The sequence below is a fragment of the Diprion similis genome, chromosome 14 (genome assembly GCF_021155765.1).
Source record: "Diprion similis isolate iyDipSimi1 chromosome 14, iyDipSimi1.1, whole genome shotgun sequence".
Taxonomy (NCBI): domain Eukaryota; kingdom Metazoa; phylum Arthropoda; class Insecta; order Hymenoptera; family Diprionidae; genus Diprion; species Diprion similis.
Window position 1 is genome coordinate 11,250,596 of NC_060118.1, and position 18,246 is coordinate 11,268,841.

At 42.2% G+C, this 18,246-nt stretch overlaps 1 protein-coding gene across 2 annotated transcripts in view; it reads right to left on the reverse strand.

Moving 5' to 3' along the window:
• The window catches only part of LOC124414757 (lachesin-like), a 75,892-nt gene that overhangs the window by 25,689 nt on the left and 31,957 nt on the right, over positions 1-18,246 (reverse strand). For both annotated transcript variants that reach the window (XM_046895817.1, XM_046895819.1), the window contains exon 2: positions 7,485-7,615. In XM_046895817.1, the coding sequence (XP_046751773.1) occupies positions 7,485-7,557 (73 nt within the window). In that variant the 5' untranslated portion in view covers positions 7,558-7,615. The remainder of the gene's footprint in view (positions 1-7,484; positions 7,616-18,246) is intronic.

Sequence of the window (18,246 nt, forward strand, 5' to 3'; positions counted from 1 at the left end):
TTGTCAGCAGGTACTATTTTTTTTTTTTTTTTTTTTTGTTTTTCTCCTTTCTTCTTTTCCTTTTCCTCTGATTATATGTACCTACATATATGTATACGCGTTTAGTTACACAAGTGCGAACTCACGTATAGACAGTGGAAAAACTCTCGTCAAACTTTATATGAACACACAAACACGCGCCCACAAATGTAACTACAACGATTGTTTATTGTTCGGATAAGTTATACCTACCGATATAATATCCCCTGAAGGAGGGGGGGGGGGAGGTTTTCAGTCCGTGTATCCAAGTCTTGTTCCCAGCGTCTTACATACGTATCTTATCCGTCATCATCTATACAATTGTACCAAGTTCTTATACACCAACGTATTTTCCAGCTCCATCGGTATATTGTATAGAAGAAACTTCTCCACCGATAATAAACGACCGTCTTTCTTTGTTCCAGCGATTTTCTCTACGTCACGATTGTCACGTACAGCATTACAAGTTTCGTCTTTGATAAGATAGAATCTCTTTATGGAAAAACGATTATCACTTTTTTATCAGGCCACAATCAAAACGGTCACAAAAAAACATTATAACACGACCCAGAATCATAACTTGATTGGAGTGAAAATGAAAAAAAAGAGGTCACTCCACGTTTTTTAAAACGTCAGAAATCGTCAAAAATCGATTTTTTTTTTTTCAATTTATTTTCTCGTTACGGTATAATTTTATAGACAAAAAAGAAATAAGTTTCCGAAAGTTTCAGTTCAAAATTTAAATTTTGAAAGGTTGCTCATAATTTTTTTTCAATTTTTTGGTGCTTTTCTTTACATTTTTTCGAGCGACCTTTTTTCTTTAATTTAGTAAGAAAGAATCGATAACAATACACCACGACATAAATTAAAAATCAAACAAAATACTGAAAATACAATTTTTTTAATTTAATTTCTTGACGATTTTTGACATTTTTTTAAATTCGGAGCGACCTCCAAATTTTTTTTTCGAGCTGTCCTTTCGAGTGGGCTCTTAAAACATCAAAAACTAACATTTTGTCACACGAGACTCAAAAAAAAAAATAGTCGGTTTTTCAGTGCCACCCTAATATATATATATACATATATGAAATTTCTCTATAAATAGTCATATTATCATAGTTCAAAGGGTTGGTAAATCAGGCGTAGATTGGCAGGCGGATACGCACCTGCGCGTTGCGTTATACCTATCTACTATAGGCATATATGTATAACAAGTTTTCTCGCTGACGTTGCTGTAGTGGGTTTATTATAGGCGAAATGGTCGCAACGCACGCGTGAAAGTAGCCTCACCGATATCCGAGAAGTCGCGTTGCTCTCGTGTGCGTAGCTATCAGGGCAGCCGTGTTCGGTTGCGATAACAGTAAAATTGTCCGGACTTACCGTAGAATCCGACAAAATTTCCCACCGCGTGCACCCCCCGATCCGTTATACCTATTATACAGCTATACCCATGCAATCGGCGTGACGAGGGGCGAAGGGGATGAAATAGGCCTTCGAAAGGCGAACGCAAATGCAAAAACGTGAATTTTTATCGAAAAATAATAGTAATAATAATAATAATAATGTCTATAGGATATAAGAGTGATTCGAAATTTCCCGACTTCTTTATTTCGTGAAAAATATTAGCCAGATGTAAGAAGTGTTGATTAATTACGTTTTTCAAGGGTAAACTGCAGGGTGGCCAGAAATTTTTGAGAAAAAATTTTCCTGACATTTTCCCAGTTCTAGTAAAGTTGCTAAAACCTGAATCGTTCAACTTATTAACTCTATATTCGGTTAAAATTCAATTCGAATTAAGGAAGAATGTAATATAGAAAAAAGTCAGTTTAAACCAATTACTCTTCCCGACAAAAAAAAGGTAAACTTGTTACCTCAAAAAATGATTTCTAATTCCCATGACAGGAAACTGATATCCCCAGTTTAAATAAAAATCCCCTGACAATTCGAGGTTTTCCAGATTTTCCAGGTGTATGGCCACCCTGTAAAGGAGGTGCGACAAGATTTGTTTATTCGGAATTCGAAGAGGAAAATGGAAGTAAGATAATATGAAAATTTCATGCACCGAAACGAATTCTAGGAACATCGTTAAACCCATTCGAACTGGGAAGATCAGCCTTTGCTGAATATTGGCAGGCACGCGAATGTGAGCGATGATACATGCAGCAAAAGACGTCGAGGGTGCGCTCATGCACACACCGAGATAATATAAAGTAACGTGAAACAGGTCTACATTATTCACAGCATGAATTATTGATGAGCATCTCGTAAAATATGAACGGCGCTGGTCGTTATCAACGGAACGCAGGTTCTCCCGTTCCGTTCTGTTCCGTTCCGTTCCGTCCCGTTCCGTCGCGACGCTGACGACAGACGACACTCCGCATATTGCATTACGTACGTCATTTCCTCCTCGCCCCAAGCCCTGGACCCGAATGCCACATTACTCTCATCTCACCGACACCAACGGTCACTCAAAGAGGCATTCCGGAACTTCTGCTGCTCCCTGACGTCCTCGGCTTACACCTTATTATCAACCGTCCACGTGCCGAGGGTATAAGACGTATCGTCTTTGGCCAACGCGTGAAAAATGGGACAAGTCGATTATCAGAAATTGCACCTCTTTCCGGTAAACCAGCGAGTTCATGAATGGAATATATGCATCGATGGAATCGATCACAGCTTCCTGTCTAACCCTTAACTGACGTTTACTGTTCGAAAATTGAAAACCACATTTTACGTAACTGTTTCATGGACAGGACAAAGTTCCATTTTTCAGCAAAACCAATTTCTTGTCGTAGAGCATTGAAGGTACTGCACCGTTAATTGAATCTCACTTCGTAAGGCATTGACCTCTTCAAAGCTGACATGCCACTTCCGCTTGAATCGAGGGATTCTCTTTCTCTTCTTCCAGTTCAACCAAAAATCCAGTTATCCTCTAGAAAGAATTTCCATAAAACCCAGCTAACGTAAGATTAGCTGAAGATATACGGTATCGCAGAGTCTGCGTAGGTATTCCATGGATCGTGAAATCTTATAATAGCACTATCGACATTAAGGGTGCACTTTGGTGCGCCACAGTAGTAGTAGGAACCGTACGTACCTACCTGCGTAGGTACGTGCACTGCTCGACAAAAGTTGATGCGAGACATTGGGGCAAAAGGGAACCTGGAGTAGTCAAAGTTAGCCCGGACTGCAGACGGGAGCTTAGCTTCTAACGCAGACTCGAATTCAAAGCCGTCTGACTGAGTCAAAGCCAAAGCGGAAACCACCGCACCATCACTCTTCTCCGGTAAACACACGGCGTGCGTTCCACATGTGCAGGCATAGCTACAAAACAATCTCTATGCAGAGCTGAGTGTCGAGAGGCAACACGGTTCCATTGATCCTCTTTTGGATTTCGGGGGTGGCTTCCTGAGTAGAGTAGTAAGAAGAGTTTTACAGATCCCGATACCGACGTCTTACCGACATTTTACCCGCATCACAGCTCAGACACAAACCCTTTTTGCCGATGATCGATAAAGTCGACCACGGTTGGGATTACATTCACCCGAAAAAAGGGTTTGTTTCTGAGCTATGATGCGGGTAAAATGTCGGTAAGACGCCGGTATCGGGATCTGTAACTTTCCCAATTTGCTCTCCCTTACCTTCCTCCAAAATTTTTTCCCGTAAATCTTGTAACTGTTCTCTCTTCGAGGCTTGTTTATAAAACTCCTGCTGGTGTCACGCTGCATGGCAGACATCTCGCGCATTGCCTTCGGGAACAACAAGCATGATTGTATAAGCTCTGCTGTCTGCCGCAGGTTCGCGCGCTTCTCTCCAGCTGTATCTACTCCCAGCAGATCTATCTTGGGTGTATATTTTTACGAGAGTAAGGGGTTCGAACGTCGCTTGAAACTTTCCTGGCTGATTCAGGTAGCGGGTGAAGTTCGAACGAGCGAGTTGTTCGTGCGGGACATGATTTCCCGCTTTCCTACTTCACTTTACCTTTCGCATCCTTTGCTATTTGCAAACCGATATCGTCCCTGGTAGTCGAGGAATACTGTAGATATAGACGATATACCTATAGTGACTCTGTTCGCTACTATCCTTCCGGTTCCAAGCTCTCGCCTATAATAAGTAAGTAAGTCTCACCCTGCGGAGTAAATACCACCCCCGTTAAAACCGCGGCACAACCACCCCCGTCCGCACCTTCGTTCCTCGGCTTTTGCGAGCCAAGCTCCCCCGTTTCGTTTCGTTTCGTTTTATTCCGAAGCGAGAACGAACCGCCCGCATCAACCATCCGCGAACTCGGTTTTAATGCACATTGCACCCCGCTAGTTGATAAATTCTCAACGCTGTTCTACCGCAACTGAAGAATAGATTAGATTTGTTTTCTTGAATAAAGAAATAAAGAGAATACATTTTTTTTTGTTTTTTTTTCTGATTTTATAAATCACCGCATCACTTCAGAATTACACTGTAGCTTGCGGCGTCGACTTCTTGATTGAAAAGTAAACTAGCTCAAGTAAACGGTGTTTCTTCTTTCTGTACCCTGAGGCTTTTCCCGAAATCTTTTTGTTTATTTTCACGTGTTGTCAAAAGTAAACCAAAGTAATTCAGAAAAATTTTCAACATAATTTGCCGTGTTACGTTACGGGATAGATAAAAAGTGACTCAATTTTTTTTGTATAAAGTAGCAAATACTGCGAGGAGGATGAATTCCGTTCATGAATATCAAAGTCTGGCGTTGAAGTATCTCCAGTAAATTAATCTTGTACCGTATTCTCGCCCCTAACCAAATCCACGAAATTACCTAATGAGTGATTAGTATCAATCACCGTTTGGATACCTTCTGCAGAAGCTACGATGTTAACTGATAACAATAATAATAATGATCCCGAAAAACATTTACTCGGGCTTGTTATCTTCTCTTAAAGCAATACGCATCGGAAAAGGAATGATTGTTTTGACTAGAGAAGAGTTGATCGAGTGTTTCATCGTCTTACGCATTTACTGGCTTAACGATGATCAATTAAATTCATGTAGCAATAGGTAAACAAAACAAGACATCCGGTGTAACAAAAGTTAAACAAAGACTTATAAACAAGGAGGATTGATTAAAGCCTCGAGGTATATTTCCAAGTATTTCCGTTTCCCCTTATTTTCCATTTGACATCAGTCCCGCCGTCTCAAGTTTTAATTAACCTAACGAAGCACGACAGGTATTTATACACTTATATACATACATACACGTGTAAGCGCAGTATGCCTGTTTAATTACACGCAATTACTCTAATTAGCGTATCACCGTCTACGTGTCACCCAGCATGTATGCATACATTTACCTAGACGGGAATCGGGCCTCTGGGTGCACTTGACAAATCGATCTCTACCGCGAAAATTGATATATATATATATATATATATACGGGGTGGTGGACGACGCGTGTGTACGCGACACATTGCGTATATCCATGGCAGTATGCCTCGGGTTGTTCCTTGATGAGGCGCCAGGTGCCCTCGAGGGCTAATGCACCCCATTGCCAGTCAAAGTAAGCCGAAGGTTGACGACTGACGCGTGATATGCAAGCTGCGATCCGATCAAAGGATTGGAGAACTTAACGGAATTATGAGGTACCCGGAAGGTCCTCCGTACGAGTCCTTTTTGATTTTCAAACAAAAAGAAGAAGAACTCAACCAGACGCCCCGCAGGATCCAAGAGCGGAAAGTTCGTCCTCGCTCTTTCTGTATCCAGTAATTTTATGTAAATTGAATATATATACATGCACCGTGGAAAAAATGTGGATATAAAAAATAGGGGGTAAGGGAAGGGGAACGTGGAGGCGAAATAACAACAGAAGAGGAAAATACGTGTACAGGAGAGTTGATTAAGAGGAAAATGAAACAATGTTAGGTACATTGTGTATGAATTGAGACACACCTATCCGATGAACAAAGGAACGGACGGAATTCATAAACAGACCAAAGATAAAATGAAAAAAAAAAAAAAAGAAAAGAAATAAGAGGAAAACGAGAAAGTGAAGAAATTCTGGGAAGAAACAATAATAATAATAATAATAAGTGTATAAGAATAAAAATAATGAAAAAGGAACGATAGCCAAGGGAAAAGATTGAGGTTCCGCATCACCGTTGTGGGATTTTATCCGATTATTACCTTGTCTTACCATTGAAGAAAGTTAGGTACAAATCCGCGAAGAAGTCAAGTAAATTATCGCATTTTCCGCAGCGTATATAAATGTGTGTGTGTGTGTGTGTGTGTGTGTGTGGGTGTATACATGTATAAATGTATAGGTAGAAGAATGAAGGAAGATGTGGCGATGAAGAAAACTAAGAGAGTCGCGAAAAGCGGCGAATAACTGGTAACAATTAGCCCGGAAACTCCCGTTGTGTTCAAGATAAGATTAGGAAAGAATCGTGTCAAACTGTGTATACAGGTACAGATGATGATATCAGGTCCCATCTTTCTTCGTCCTGTAACAATTGTTACCTCGAAAATACACGGACGCGACGGCATGGCATAGCGTATCTACATCGTATCTCTGTGGAAGAAATGCCGAAATCCATAATCCCGTGACGATAGAATTGCCGAGGATAATTTCTGCCGCTTTCTTCGGACTCAGAGCTTCAGGTTTCGAGATCTGGGTGGCGGAAGCAGCGAGTGACTTGAAAAAGATCGAAAAACCATGCATCGCCAATTTACGATCTTTAGAGAAGGAGAACCTTGCAGTCCTCGTTGAGGTCGTTGATTAAATCTCTTCATGAAAAGGAGACGAAAGTCTCTCATCCTCCAAAAAAAAAACCAATCAATATGAGTCAAAATTACCCTTCCTGTTACCTCTTTGTGTCCTCAAACAGAACTGGCATCAGATTGACACCAATTATCCACATCAAACACGTCACGAATTGGAAACTTTGTAAATTTTACACTGAATTTGGAGATTCGTTAAGCATCTAAACATCAAGAACCAATTGTGCTAATATAAATGTTAAAATATCTGTGAATTATAACCATTAATTGGTACAACGTGGTCTTAAATTTCTGAAAAACCAGTAAGCTCGACACACTTGCACAAGCAAATGAGAGAAGAACATCTTCGTCGTAACAGTTTGGCGGACTATACAACGTCGGTGAAACAGATAAGAGGGTGAGTTTCTGTTCACCCTAAGAGTCATCAACCCACCGATGAATGCACTGGCTCGAGCGAGCGGATAAACATCGGATGCAGAAGTTGGTCAGGCCTGTCGAGACGTAGGCATTTGGCATGTTTCGCCGAAGCCAAGTGTCTGCCGATGACATCGTGATATCGGATGTAGGTATGTATCCACACCGTGGATGAGAATGGACCCGCGAACTTAAACGCGCGAGAGTCGATGCTGAAGACTGGATCTGGGAGCTCCCGCTTCTTCATGGTTGCACGTCAAACTTCGGCTAAGCCGGGCGGGATAATTGATGGACGGGATAATGCTTACCAATGGGCGCGTACAGAACGTGGAGAAGAAATACAGCTGCGAGTCGGTTAGGCATCGTGGGCCCCTTAACCATTGAGCTCTTCTATCTGCTCGGCAGCCTCATCTTCCTTGAGTGTCTCGTCGTCTGATGGCTGTAAAATAAACGAGAAAACGGCGTGTACACTTTGAGGGATGCTTTTGGTGTGTATGGTAGACGCTACATACATATACATATACACAAGTATAATACCCTGCAACGTTTTCCTGACAAATGTCGAGGGTAACGGAGGGTGTCGATTATTATTCCTATCTTTTGTTTCACGTCAGGGCTGACAAAAAGCTGGCTAAAAGTTATATTGTATACCATTACCCGAAGCAGTCCTCACTCCGAACTGACAAACACTCAAAACCAATAAACACGCTTCGTTGTCAGATGGAAGAAGTATGTGCGTACCTCCCCCTCCACCCCATAAGTAGGTACAGGCGTCGCCTTGACTCTTGAGTCAAGTTTGTCACTTTTTCCTTTGTCTCTTTCGTCTCTTTTCTCTTCACGGAAAAGTTTCTTCTTCCGGTGAGTTTTTTCACTCCCCCCCCCCCCTTCTCTCCCTGGCCGTTACCTTTGTCTTAAAAAAAAAGTTTGGTGTAACCTTTGGTGTAAAGTGAATTCATCCACACTGACTGGTATTTCGTTTGAAAAAAGTCCCGGTTCGAAGTAAAATATGTGAAGGGAGGAAAAAAAAGTTATCGTTTTCTTTCTACGATTTGATTAACAGCGAAAAACTCTTGATATTGGTATTTCAGTCGATACCACAGACACCTGATTTATTCTTTCATGTGAATAAAAATGACACGGGTCATACGACCGTTGGGAAATCTGAATTCCTGATTATTGGATCGGATAAAGTTTAGTAAAAATTCCAATTTTCGATCGATCAAAAATGTGACCCAGATTCGTTTTAAATGACTGACGAAGTCATGTTAACAATAAGTTTTAAGACGTGATACTTGTATTCGGTTGTTTAGTTTTTTATAACGTGAAAACTGTACCGTATATATCTAATATCAACAAATCACAACTCTTTATTGTTTGCAAAAATAAATTGTACAATTCCCCTGAAGTCGAATAATTTTCTACCAAACTTTTTAACATCAACTTGTCAAAAATCCAGGTCAAATATGGTATCTATGAAGTGGATCGTCGTTCGTTGATGATGAAAATGAGTGACTATTGATTAAAATTATCTCTACGATGATTATCAGAGTATCAACGACTCGACAAGATTAATCATAACTCGAATCAATTTTTCTCCACTTTTTCACCATAACGCGTTTCGAACCTCACCATAAACTCGAGGGATCTTCGGAACGCATCGGTATTCAACTATCGAGTACAATGCAGTTCGAACGGGGCGCGAAGAGGGCAGAACCAAGTGTAGGTACATAACCGCGCCTTTAAACCGCGAAGCAAAAGCGATCCATCCCTCTCCGAGCCCGGACAGGAGAACAAAAAGAGGCTGATGGGGTTAACTGTAATTTGCATTCGCGTATCCGTTATCTGCCCCATCCCCGCAGCCTGCCAACCAACCACCCTACCCACCTACCTGCCTACCGAACTCGAGACCACCTCCAGGTCGCTCCGTTCGCCACCCATTTGCCACCCGTTCGCAGAATGCAAAACAGATAGTCGAGCGTCAGCAGAGACTCACCCTCCTCCATTCGAGCGCACACACACACACCAGCCACTTGCCACCCTGCATATCGTATATTGTAGGTATAAATAGCTAGTTACGTAGAAACAGGGGAGATATAGGCTCGAGAATATACCGACCCCAGCCTTTATTCCATCTCTCGTTTGTTGTCTTCTCTTTTCCTCCATCTCATCTTTTCCCCCTGATGGTTACCCCCTTCCACTACCCCTCCTAGGCTAGTTGGACGAGGGGGGAAATTCATTGGGATCGAACTGCTGGCAGTGATAGGATTTCTTTCTTTCTTTCTTTCTTTCTTTCTTTCTTTCTTTCTTTCTTTCTTACCCCTCCACCGATCAACGATGGGACGACGACCATAGACGGTGGGTTCGATTATATACACGTATACGTATATATAGTAATACCAACGATCCGGAGAATCGAAGGAGATGGTAATGGTTTTATCCTGCAAGCGTTTGATTTTGTGGCACGCGTTAAACTCGATCGACCTCCGCTCACCCCGAGAAGGACTACTGCGGGATCGAAAATCGAGGTTAGGATGGGGACCTGAAGAGAAACTGCAAGACGTAACTGATGGATTTGCCTATTTATACCAACGTATCTACCGTCAATGACGTATCAAATTCTCTGACGATTCCCGGTTTTTCAAAGAAAATAGACGGTTTCAGGACTCGTTTCAACCTAACTCCGCTAACTCGATCACTTTTTTCAAAATTTTCTCCCACCTTGTTTAGCGGCGAGAATTACATATAGATATAATACATTCCGATACCCGGCCAATGATCGAGTCTCTATATTTCCAACTAAGACGGCAATAATTTATTCCTCAAGAAGACTACATCATCGAAGTAATATTGCTCTCGCAATATTGTCGAAGCACTGAAGAGTAGAGATCTGATGCATGAGAGTGGATGGTGGTGGTAGAGAGTAACATCGTTACTATTACTTTCTTGTTACGGCAAAAGATTCAATAAACTCTGAACATCGTCGTCATCGACGAAGTGGTTTTCACCTTCAACAAAAAAACACCAAGAGCCATCGTGCCTTGGCGAAAAATTGTATTAAAAAATACGGGACGGTTATAATATAGAAAAAGCTGTCGCGGAGAAAAAAAAAGCAAGTAAAAAGAAGAAGAAAAAAAAATAATAAGTTGAAGAAGAAGTGATGCGAGGAGGATGAGAACAGGAGGAGGGAGTTCTTCGGATACGGTGGGACATTTTTCTGACGTCTGAAAAGAGCAAACTAGATTATTGGTGTACATAATGTAGGCTCACCCATATAACTTTGCACCTATACAATATTATACATATATATATATATGTATATATATATATATATATAAGGCGAGGCCGGTGTCGTCAGAGAAGACGGCGATGGTTACGGAGAGGAATCTCCACTTCTCGAAGAAGGGCACATGGGTAGGTAGGTAAGGTAGGTACCTACATATACTTGGTGAGTCGAGCTGTCGATACCGTGACGTGACGTTCAACTTTTTACAGCTTCTCCATTAACATCTCATTATGAACGGTTCGACGAGCCAGGACCCGTCCCCACCTTCGTCCCTGGCTTGACGAACGCGCCCAACAAAATATCTCAAGTTCAAACTTCCATTAAAATATCTGCTCTCCATCGTCCTCGTCGTCGTTTCAACGTTTAATTCCAAACTCTTGACTCGCGATATAATTGTCTGCTAATAAGAAAAGGCATTCTGCATAATCTCACCATTCTATCCCGAATAAGTAGGAAATACACTTTTTTCACCATAACTATTTTTGAAGCCCCGTGAAAATAGGCAAAACTCTGTCGTGGTATGTCCGAAAAACTTTAGCGATGATCTCGAAAATGACTGAGAGTGAATAATTTAAACTTGCAGAACTTGACGGTCAAGTGAAAGAGTTTTTACGGATAAATTGGAAGAAACAAATTTCTGAAAGACAGTAAATGTAACGAATCGAGTTAAATTTCCAACCTAAAATAATCAGTATTCGCGACACACGGGTTCCCTCGAACCGCTGACAAGGCAAAGAAAACAGAGTATCCCAATAAATTTTCCAGGGAATGATAACAAGCCGCGAATTACAATCAGTCGAAACCTCGAAAATATGTACATACTGAGGGTAACTCGATACATCCGCGTTAATTAGCATCGCAGGGATGGAGAAGGGAGAGGGGGTGGAAATGGTCAGACAACAAGGCGGGCTAAAATTGAGGGAAACGAATCGAGCGCTCGATCAAGTACGCGGACGAATTCAAACACTCCAAAATTTCATCAGGCCGCCGGTTTATCAATTGAAAACCCTGTGGAGTCCGCGTGTATGTATGAGAGATTCGTCGAAATGATCGGTTGGCCGGTAGACATTACTGTAACACTTCCGTGAATAAATTTATTCCACAAACGGGATGAATTATCTATGTATGTATAGTTATGACGTTTGAAAGAAAAAAAGTGATAGAGAAAGACAGAGAGAAGGGGCGGGGGAGGGGCTTATAGAATGCAGGAAATGATCAAACGATCTGTACTCCATGCATAACGCGAACTGAAGCTTGAAGCTTTTTCGAAAGGAATTGGGTATGTATAAAAGTATGAAAATGAGGAGAGATTTTTGAAGAGAAATTTAAAATCTGAGTGAGCAGGTACGTGAGAGTCAGGTTACGTTTTTTGGGATGAGATACTCGCTCTGGGACCGAAGGTAAAGACACCCTCGATTCTAAGGTTCCTGCCTGCCTGCCTGCCTGCCGCAGTGTCGTGGAAAATAACGTTTTACGGCCGAGTCGCAGTAGAGGAGCCGGCGAATCGAGGACTGTGACTAAACAGGATCGATATAATAAAAGGAAAATTACGTCGCCGTTTGGGAAATGGCTCTTTTAAATATTGAGGTTGCGACAAGAACACCTGCGCAAATTGAATGCCTTCTCCCTCGGCCCTCCGTCGCGTTGTCCCATTTCTACGGTAGAACGGGACGCGTTTCCCTTGGATTCCATCCGCATCCCGTTCTTTCTACGTACGTCTCTCATTCCCAGTTAGCCGAATTTCTTTTCCGATATCTTGTCTTGCACGACACGCGCGTGTTCATACATACGGTCAACGAGGGCGAGTTCGGGGACGTTCGAAAATACGAAAGACCAAAATGTCGACGGGATGAAATTCCGGAAGTCAAATTACAAGGAGTTAAGAACGTAGGAAAATCGTAAATACGAAAAGTTATCCTGTAGAGAGATAAAAGTTGAGAATGCAAAAGTGTATAAATAAATTCGTACCGAAGTTCTTTTTTTTTTTTTTGAGAATGGGCAAAATTACGAAGCGCAAAATATTGATTTGCAAAAATACCAAATTTACGATTCCGAATTCATCAATAACGACTGACCAAAGACTCGAAAGGTCAAAATCCCGAAACCCACTGAGACAAAATAGACAAAATACCGGAAGGTTGCAAGACGTCGGAAACACGTTTATTCTTTCCAACGTGACCAGATGCGGCTAGTAGATGGCGTTACGCTTTTGAAGTGACACGAGGGCGCTGACGTGAATCTGGAAGACGATTTAATGCAAGAATGTCTCGAATGAATTGAACGTACGGGAGAAAAGATGTAACGTTTAAATGTTATTAAAAATATCTCGCCTATTCCTTCACGTTCTTTTTTCTTTGACGACACGGACGATTGTCTGAAACATTAAGATAATTTTGATAAAGCTAGCATCGAGTTGACCAATTTCACAAATTCCCAATTCTCAGGAGATTCGGTATTCCGGTCCTTCTGCATTTTGCGAATTGATATTTCGTTCCTTCTGAACTTTGATTTTCGACAAATAATTTTTTTCATTTTTTGGCTGTTCGAAGTACCAGCCGCTCTCAATTTTCAATTTCGTAACTTTCGTTTTTCTATATCTTTACACCCCGTGCTTTGTTCATTCGGAACGCCGACTGTTCTGAAAATACTTTTTCGGGTAAAAGAGCGTTCGGTTAAACAAACTTTCAGGAAAACAGTTACTCTTCTGGGTGATTTATCAAAAATCCTAATGTCGGGTTTTCGACCCGAGGCTACTTTTTGGTCTTTCGGGAATTTGAACCTCACTCGGCGAATTTTTTTTTTTTTTTACCCATGTTCAGCCAGCGATCCACAGACTAATTAATCCCGAATTAACGCAGCCTCGAGTGCACAACCACCCTACACTTCTATTTGGAATTCACCCTAGACGTAGAAACACTAACGAAGGCCTTCGGGCATCTTTTCCCACTAAATTACGTACCTCTTACTCCCTGCACCTTGAGGCTGTCGACGTGTTCTGACCACAGGTATACAAAATCAACCGGAAATGAAAGAGGATCTAGCAATAAGACATGGTTTCCTTTTCTGATGTTTGAAACTATCGCTGTGATGCAGTGAAAACTCGATTAATATTTACCAAAGACAAATAAGCAATGTATAAACAAAATTTGAATTTGCTTTTTCAAATTCTTTTACTGAGAATGAATATCATAAATTCTTACAATTCGCAAGTCGAAAATAAATACTCACATCAGTGACATATACGTTTGAGGGAAAAGAAGCATCGCAAATAATTTTTAGGAAAGTATGGCGTGATGGAGAGAGATTGAAGAGAAAAACCGAGAACGAGAGAGTGCTCGATCGAAGGAGATGCTGCCTGCCTATTTCCATATACCATACTTGCCTGAAAATTGAATCTTACTTTATAGAATTGACTACACACATCAATATTGATTCAGCGAGTACCTAATATACTTATAATAACATAAAGGAAGAAGCAAGAGAAAGAAGTAGGCACGCAAAATACACACATACACACACGCAAAAGGACGAGATATAAAACGTCGAGTCTGAAATTCTGTGGCTTTTTTACGACTACATCTGAGAGGGCCGCGTTCTGTATCGCGGTTCTAAGTGCACGAAGGGGAAAATTGCGGAGAAAACTGGATTAGAAACACGCGGAATAATACAAAGGTAACGTGGAATCCCACCACGTACGGCAAACCCCGTTTAAACGTTGAGACTTGTTGTGTAAATCGGTTCTTTCTATAATCCAACGGCGAGCATTTAATTTCTGGTACATGGGTCGATGTGAATGAGGAAAAAGAAAAGGTTCAGCTTAACGTTAGTTTATTTTTCCTCTCTAGTTTCCGTTTTTTCCACGTTGATATAAATTTTTTACTTGTTCTTTTTTTTTTTCTTCTCGTGTTTTTTTCGTACGTCACCGTAAAGGAAAAAAGACAGCTGCCGCGGTACGAGGGAAAGGAAAAAATTCAACTCCGGAACAAAACGAACGAGAGGTGAGGAAAAAAAATTCTTTTTCACCTCTTTGTTATCGCAAAATACGCGAATAATGCTTCGGTCGGACTTTGTGCAGGATGTTTGTACCTGTTGAGCGAGGAAACGTTTAATTCCTGTATTCATGGGTGCCAGACTCGCAGTAGGCGTGTTTTCTGCTTCGGTCAATATACGTATATGTATACATTTACAGATATAGAGACGTGTACACACGTACGTGTATTCACGCTAATCCCAGATTAGGTTAATCGTCCGTTTAACACGTAGTCAAGATACTTTTTTTGTCCGTTCTTCTCTGGACGCGTTGCGTGCATTTTTGTAACGAAATTCAAACGTTCACAATCCGTTTCCGTGAGGAATTTTTTTCGAGCCAAAGCCGGCGCAGAATCGGTTTCTAAAAAATTTGATACTCGTAACGTGACTGGTTGGAATAATAAAGAGTGACAGATTTTTTTACTTTTATTTTCCTTAGCGGTTTGAACCTAATTTAAAGCTTTTTGCAGGTGATTTTAGAATTTTATACAGAATTTGAGATCAACGAATAAACATGCAATTGGTTTTGGAAAACTTTTGGAAAATACTTGAGACGGTGTTCAAATTCCGATTTATTTGGTGACGAGAGTTGGAGTGAGGAAATCAAACTTTGACGAAACATCAAAGTTTCGGATGGTCCGAAACCCGACGCTCAAAGTTCCGAAAGAGGGAAAATGAGAAAGTTTGAAAATTTGGAATTTTACTTTATCAGAACTTTGCTCTGTCGTAACTTGAGTTTGATTTCTTGACTTGAAGTTTCTCCACCAAATAATAATTCGGAATTTCAACCCCGCCCGAAATACTTAAGAATTTTTTTCAAATTCTGCATATTTCTGCAAAAGACCGACATAACAGCGAGGGAGGTTGAAAAACCAGGATTAGGATAGAAAGCGCGTCCTTGTATCTGCGCACTCGTGATAGGGGGTAGGTGCAGAAGAGAGAGAAAAGACACGAGTATAACGGATAAACCGTGAAGCCGAGAGTGTGTAAGAGAGTCGAACAAAGGGCGACGGGAAGAGCTCGTCGGCTTTTCCCTCCTTGCGGTAACTGCCTAGAGGCAACCCTTGTTATAAACCCGAGGAACGTAGCGACATGTTTATAAATTTCCACTCGAGGCTAAAAGTGGAGTTCCTTGGTAGGTGGCTGCTGGCTGTTGCACAAGGGTTTCTCATCGTAACGGCTCTTCGTTAACTACCGTAATATAACCTCGCGGTTCAAAATGTCTTATAGATCTCCGTCGGCACCAGATCGAGTCGTTAAGGATGTGGGTATCGGATGTACCCTCCATTCCAGAAGAAAGCAATCCCAATGCGAAAAAACTCAGGAACAGAGATTCAGAATCAATAATTGAATCAAGTTTTCCAAGATGAACCATTTCAAGAAAGAAAAAAAGATACATAATTATAAGTAAGTCTTAAAATTTTATATCAGCATACTAAGGGGACCTCATTTTGATCCATTCACCTTGATACATTTCTGATAATACCCTCGTTCGACATTGACTTGACGACTTTTTCGATTGGACATTGTCTTGACTGAACTGTACACTCGATAGACCCTTAAGCTCGAGACGGTGAAGCTTTTGCACCGTCGACATGCGGTAAAAAAAGGATCATTTACGGCTTGACCGAGTCTTGGCAGCGGGCTTAGCTGACCGCTGAGAGGCTTGACAGATACGACCGGGCGATGTGACAGAAATGATCCATCGCGACCTGTTGAGTCGAGGCTGGAAATCCTGGTCGAGGATGGTGTAAACGGCCCCTGTAGGTGTGTATTTTGCCCGATTCCGCCGTCGGGGTTTCAGGTGCCCGACGATAAGAGCCGGGGCCAAGCGGCGGCGTGATATCGGAGGAAAGTTATTCAGTCTCGAGAGTTATTTAACCCCCTTTGAGGATAAATGGTGGGATGAGAGAGCTTGCAGCGGAGCTCTCCAGGGGTGGTGATCCGGATTCCCCGAACGAGTTCCCGCTTAAGGTTAACGACGTCAGAGACTGGCAATAAGTAGCGAAACCGAGCGCTGCTCGTCAAATCAACATTATCGAGAGAGGAGGGGAGGGAGGGAGGGAAGGGGGGAGATCAATTCGTTCGATTCTCAAGACCCGTGCTTAGCTCCGAGCTTTGAGCTTTGAACCTCCTCCTCCTTGAGCACGAGAAGGGGAGAAGAAGAAGAGGAAGAAGAAGAAGAGGAAGAAGAAGAAGAGGAAGAAGGAGGTGTTGAGGGAGAAATTTGTAGGGGAGGATGGAGAGTAGCTTCTTGAGAGGGTTGGAAAAGCGTGCAGAGAGTCTGAGAGGCGAGAAGGCAGCTTTGTTCCCCCTGACGTTGTGATGGAATGTGTCCCGTAACTTCTGCCCAGGAAATTGGAGAAGTATTGTGATGCAGGATGGAGCCTGTCAGACCAAGACCCCTTTGCCAGGACACGCCGTCGCCGTCGACCTCCACTTCCACTTCGAAACCTCGCCATCATCCTCCCGACAGATCGCATCTTGCCAAGTTACTTCCAACGATTGACAGAAATGTCTCCACTCGACCATCGGACAGTCCAGAACTCGATCACCTCTACTTGAGTATCGCTTCCGGAAAGATGATTCATTCATCTACTATACACCGATAACATTGAAAGTTTTTTTGTTATTTTGTTTGTTTGTTTTCTAAATGGCACTGAAAAAACGTCAATCCAATGTCTGTTATTTAATTAAACATCCTGCAACATGAGCAAACAGGAAACATAGTTGACGCAAGGTTTCGGGATAAGGTAACTGACCAAATTATTGATCCTTTTACCACCTCACTCTCGAAGGAAAATTATCAACTTCTCGACGACTAGAACCAATTGCTAGAGGTTTGGACACTGCTAACCAAGAATCAAAAAGATACAAACACAATAATTGGGAGAGGTTTAAAAACTGGTACCTACACTTGCCTCAGTTAGTCTTCACATGTCGTGGAGAGGGTGCCGACCTCCGCGTTTAGGAGACTCCACCAGGACGGGTCGTGTAGGGTAACATTTGGAAGTAGCTAGTTCGGCAAAGCTAGTCTCTGTACGTCGAATCGGGGTATAAGGTACATAGCTACTCTCCTCTTAGCAGTATAGGAGGCTAGTATCCTACGTGCAGATACTCCAGATTAGAAGAGACCCGGAGAGTTCTCTTCCTTTTCTCCGGTGTAGGTAGGTACCCACCAACCCCCACCCATCCAACGCCGTTCGAGACCCCTCCTGCAAGTTCAGCACGTGTATTCATACGTATTCGCTATGTGAGGAACCACCGGCGTGGTTGTCTCTCGGGGGAGTGCAGATGACGTCAATACTGGTACATCACTGGTACGCGGGAGCCATACGGAAGACGGTGTTACACAGTGTCTGAAATCGGGCCGATCTCGTCGATCCCCGGGGTCATTTATCCTGTATTTTCATATCACGTCTTTTGTCCTCTTCCTCTTCCTCTTCTTCTTCTTCATCATAGTCGGACCGAGTTTTCACCGTCAGCGGAAAAGGGCGAGAATCTCGAGGGCCGGGACTCGAATTAATCGGATAAAACGTGACGAGCCTCTTTACTTCCTTCCCCCCTACAGGTGGTTTGTTGGTTGGTTGGCTGGTTCGTGAAGAGTAAAGGAGAAAGGAGAAAGCCACCGCGTTGTACACTCTCTTGCCTTTCCTGACGGCATGCGGCAGGCAGCGTTTCGAGCTAACGCAGTAACGCCTTACTGAATTGAATATTCAATCTCGTTGTTATTCAAGATGTCTGTCAGAGTCGACGTG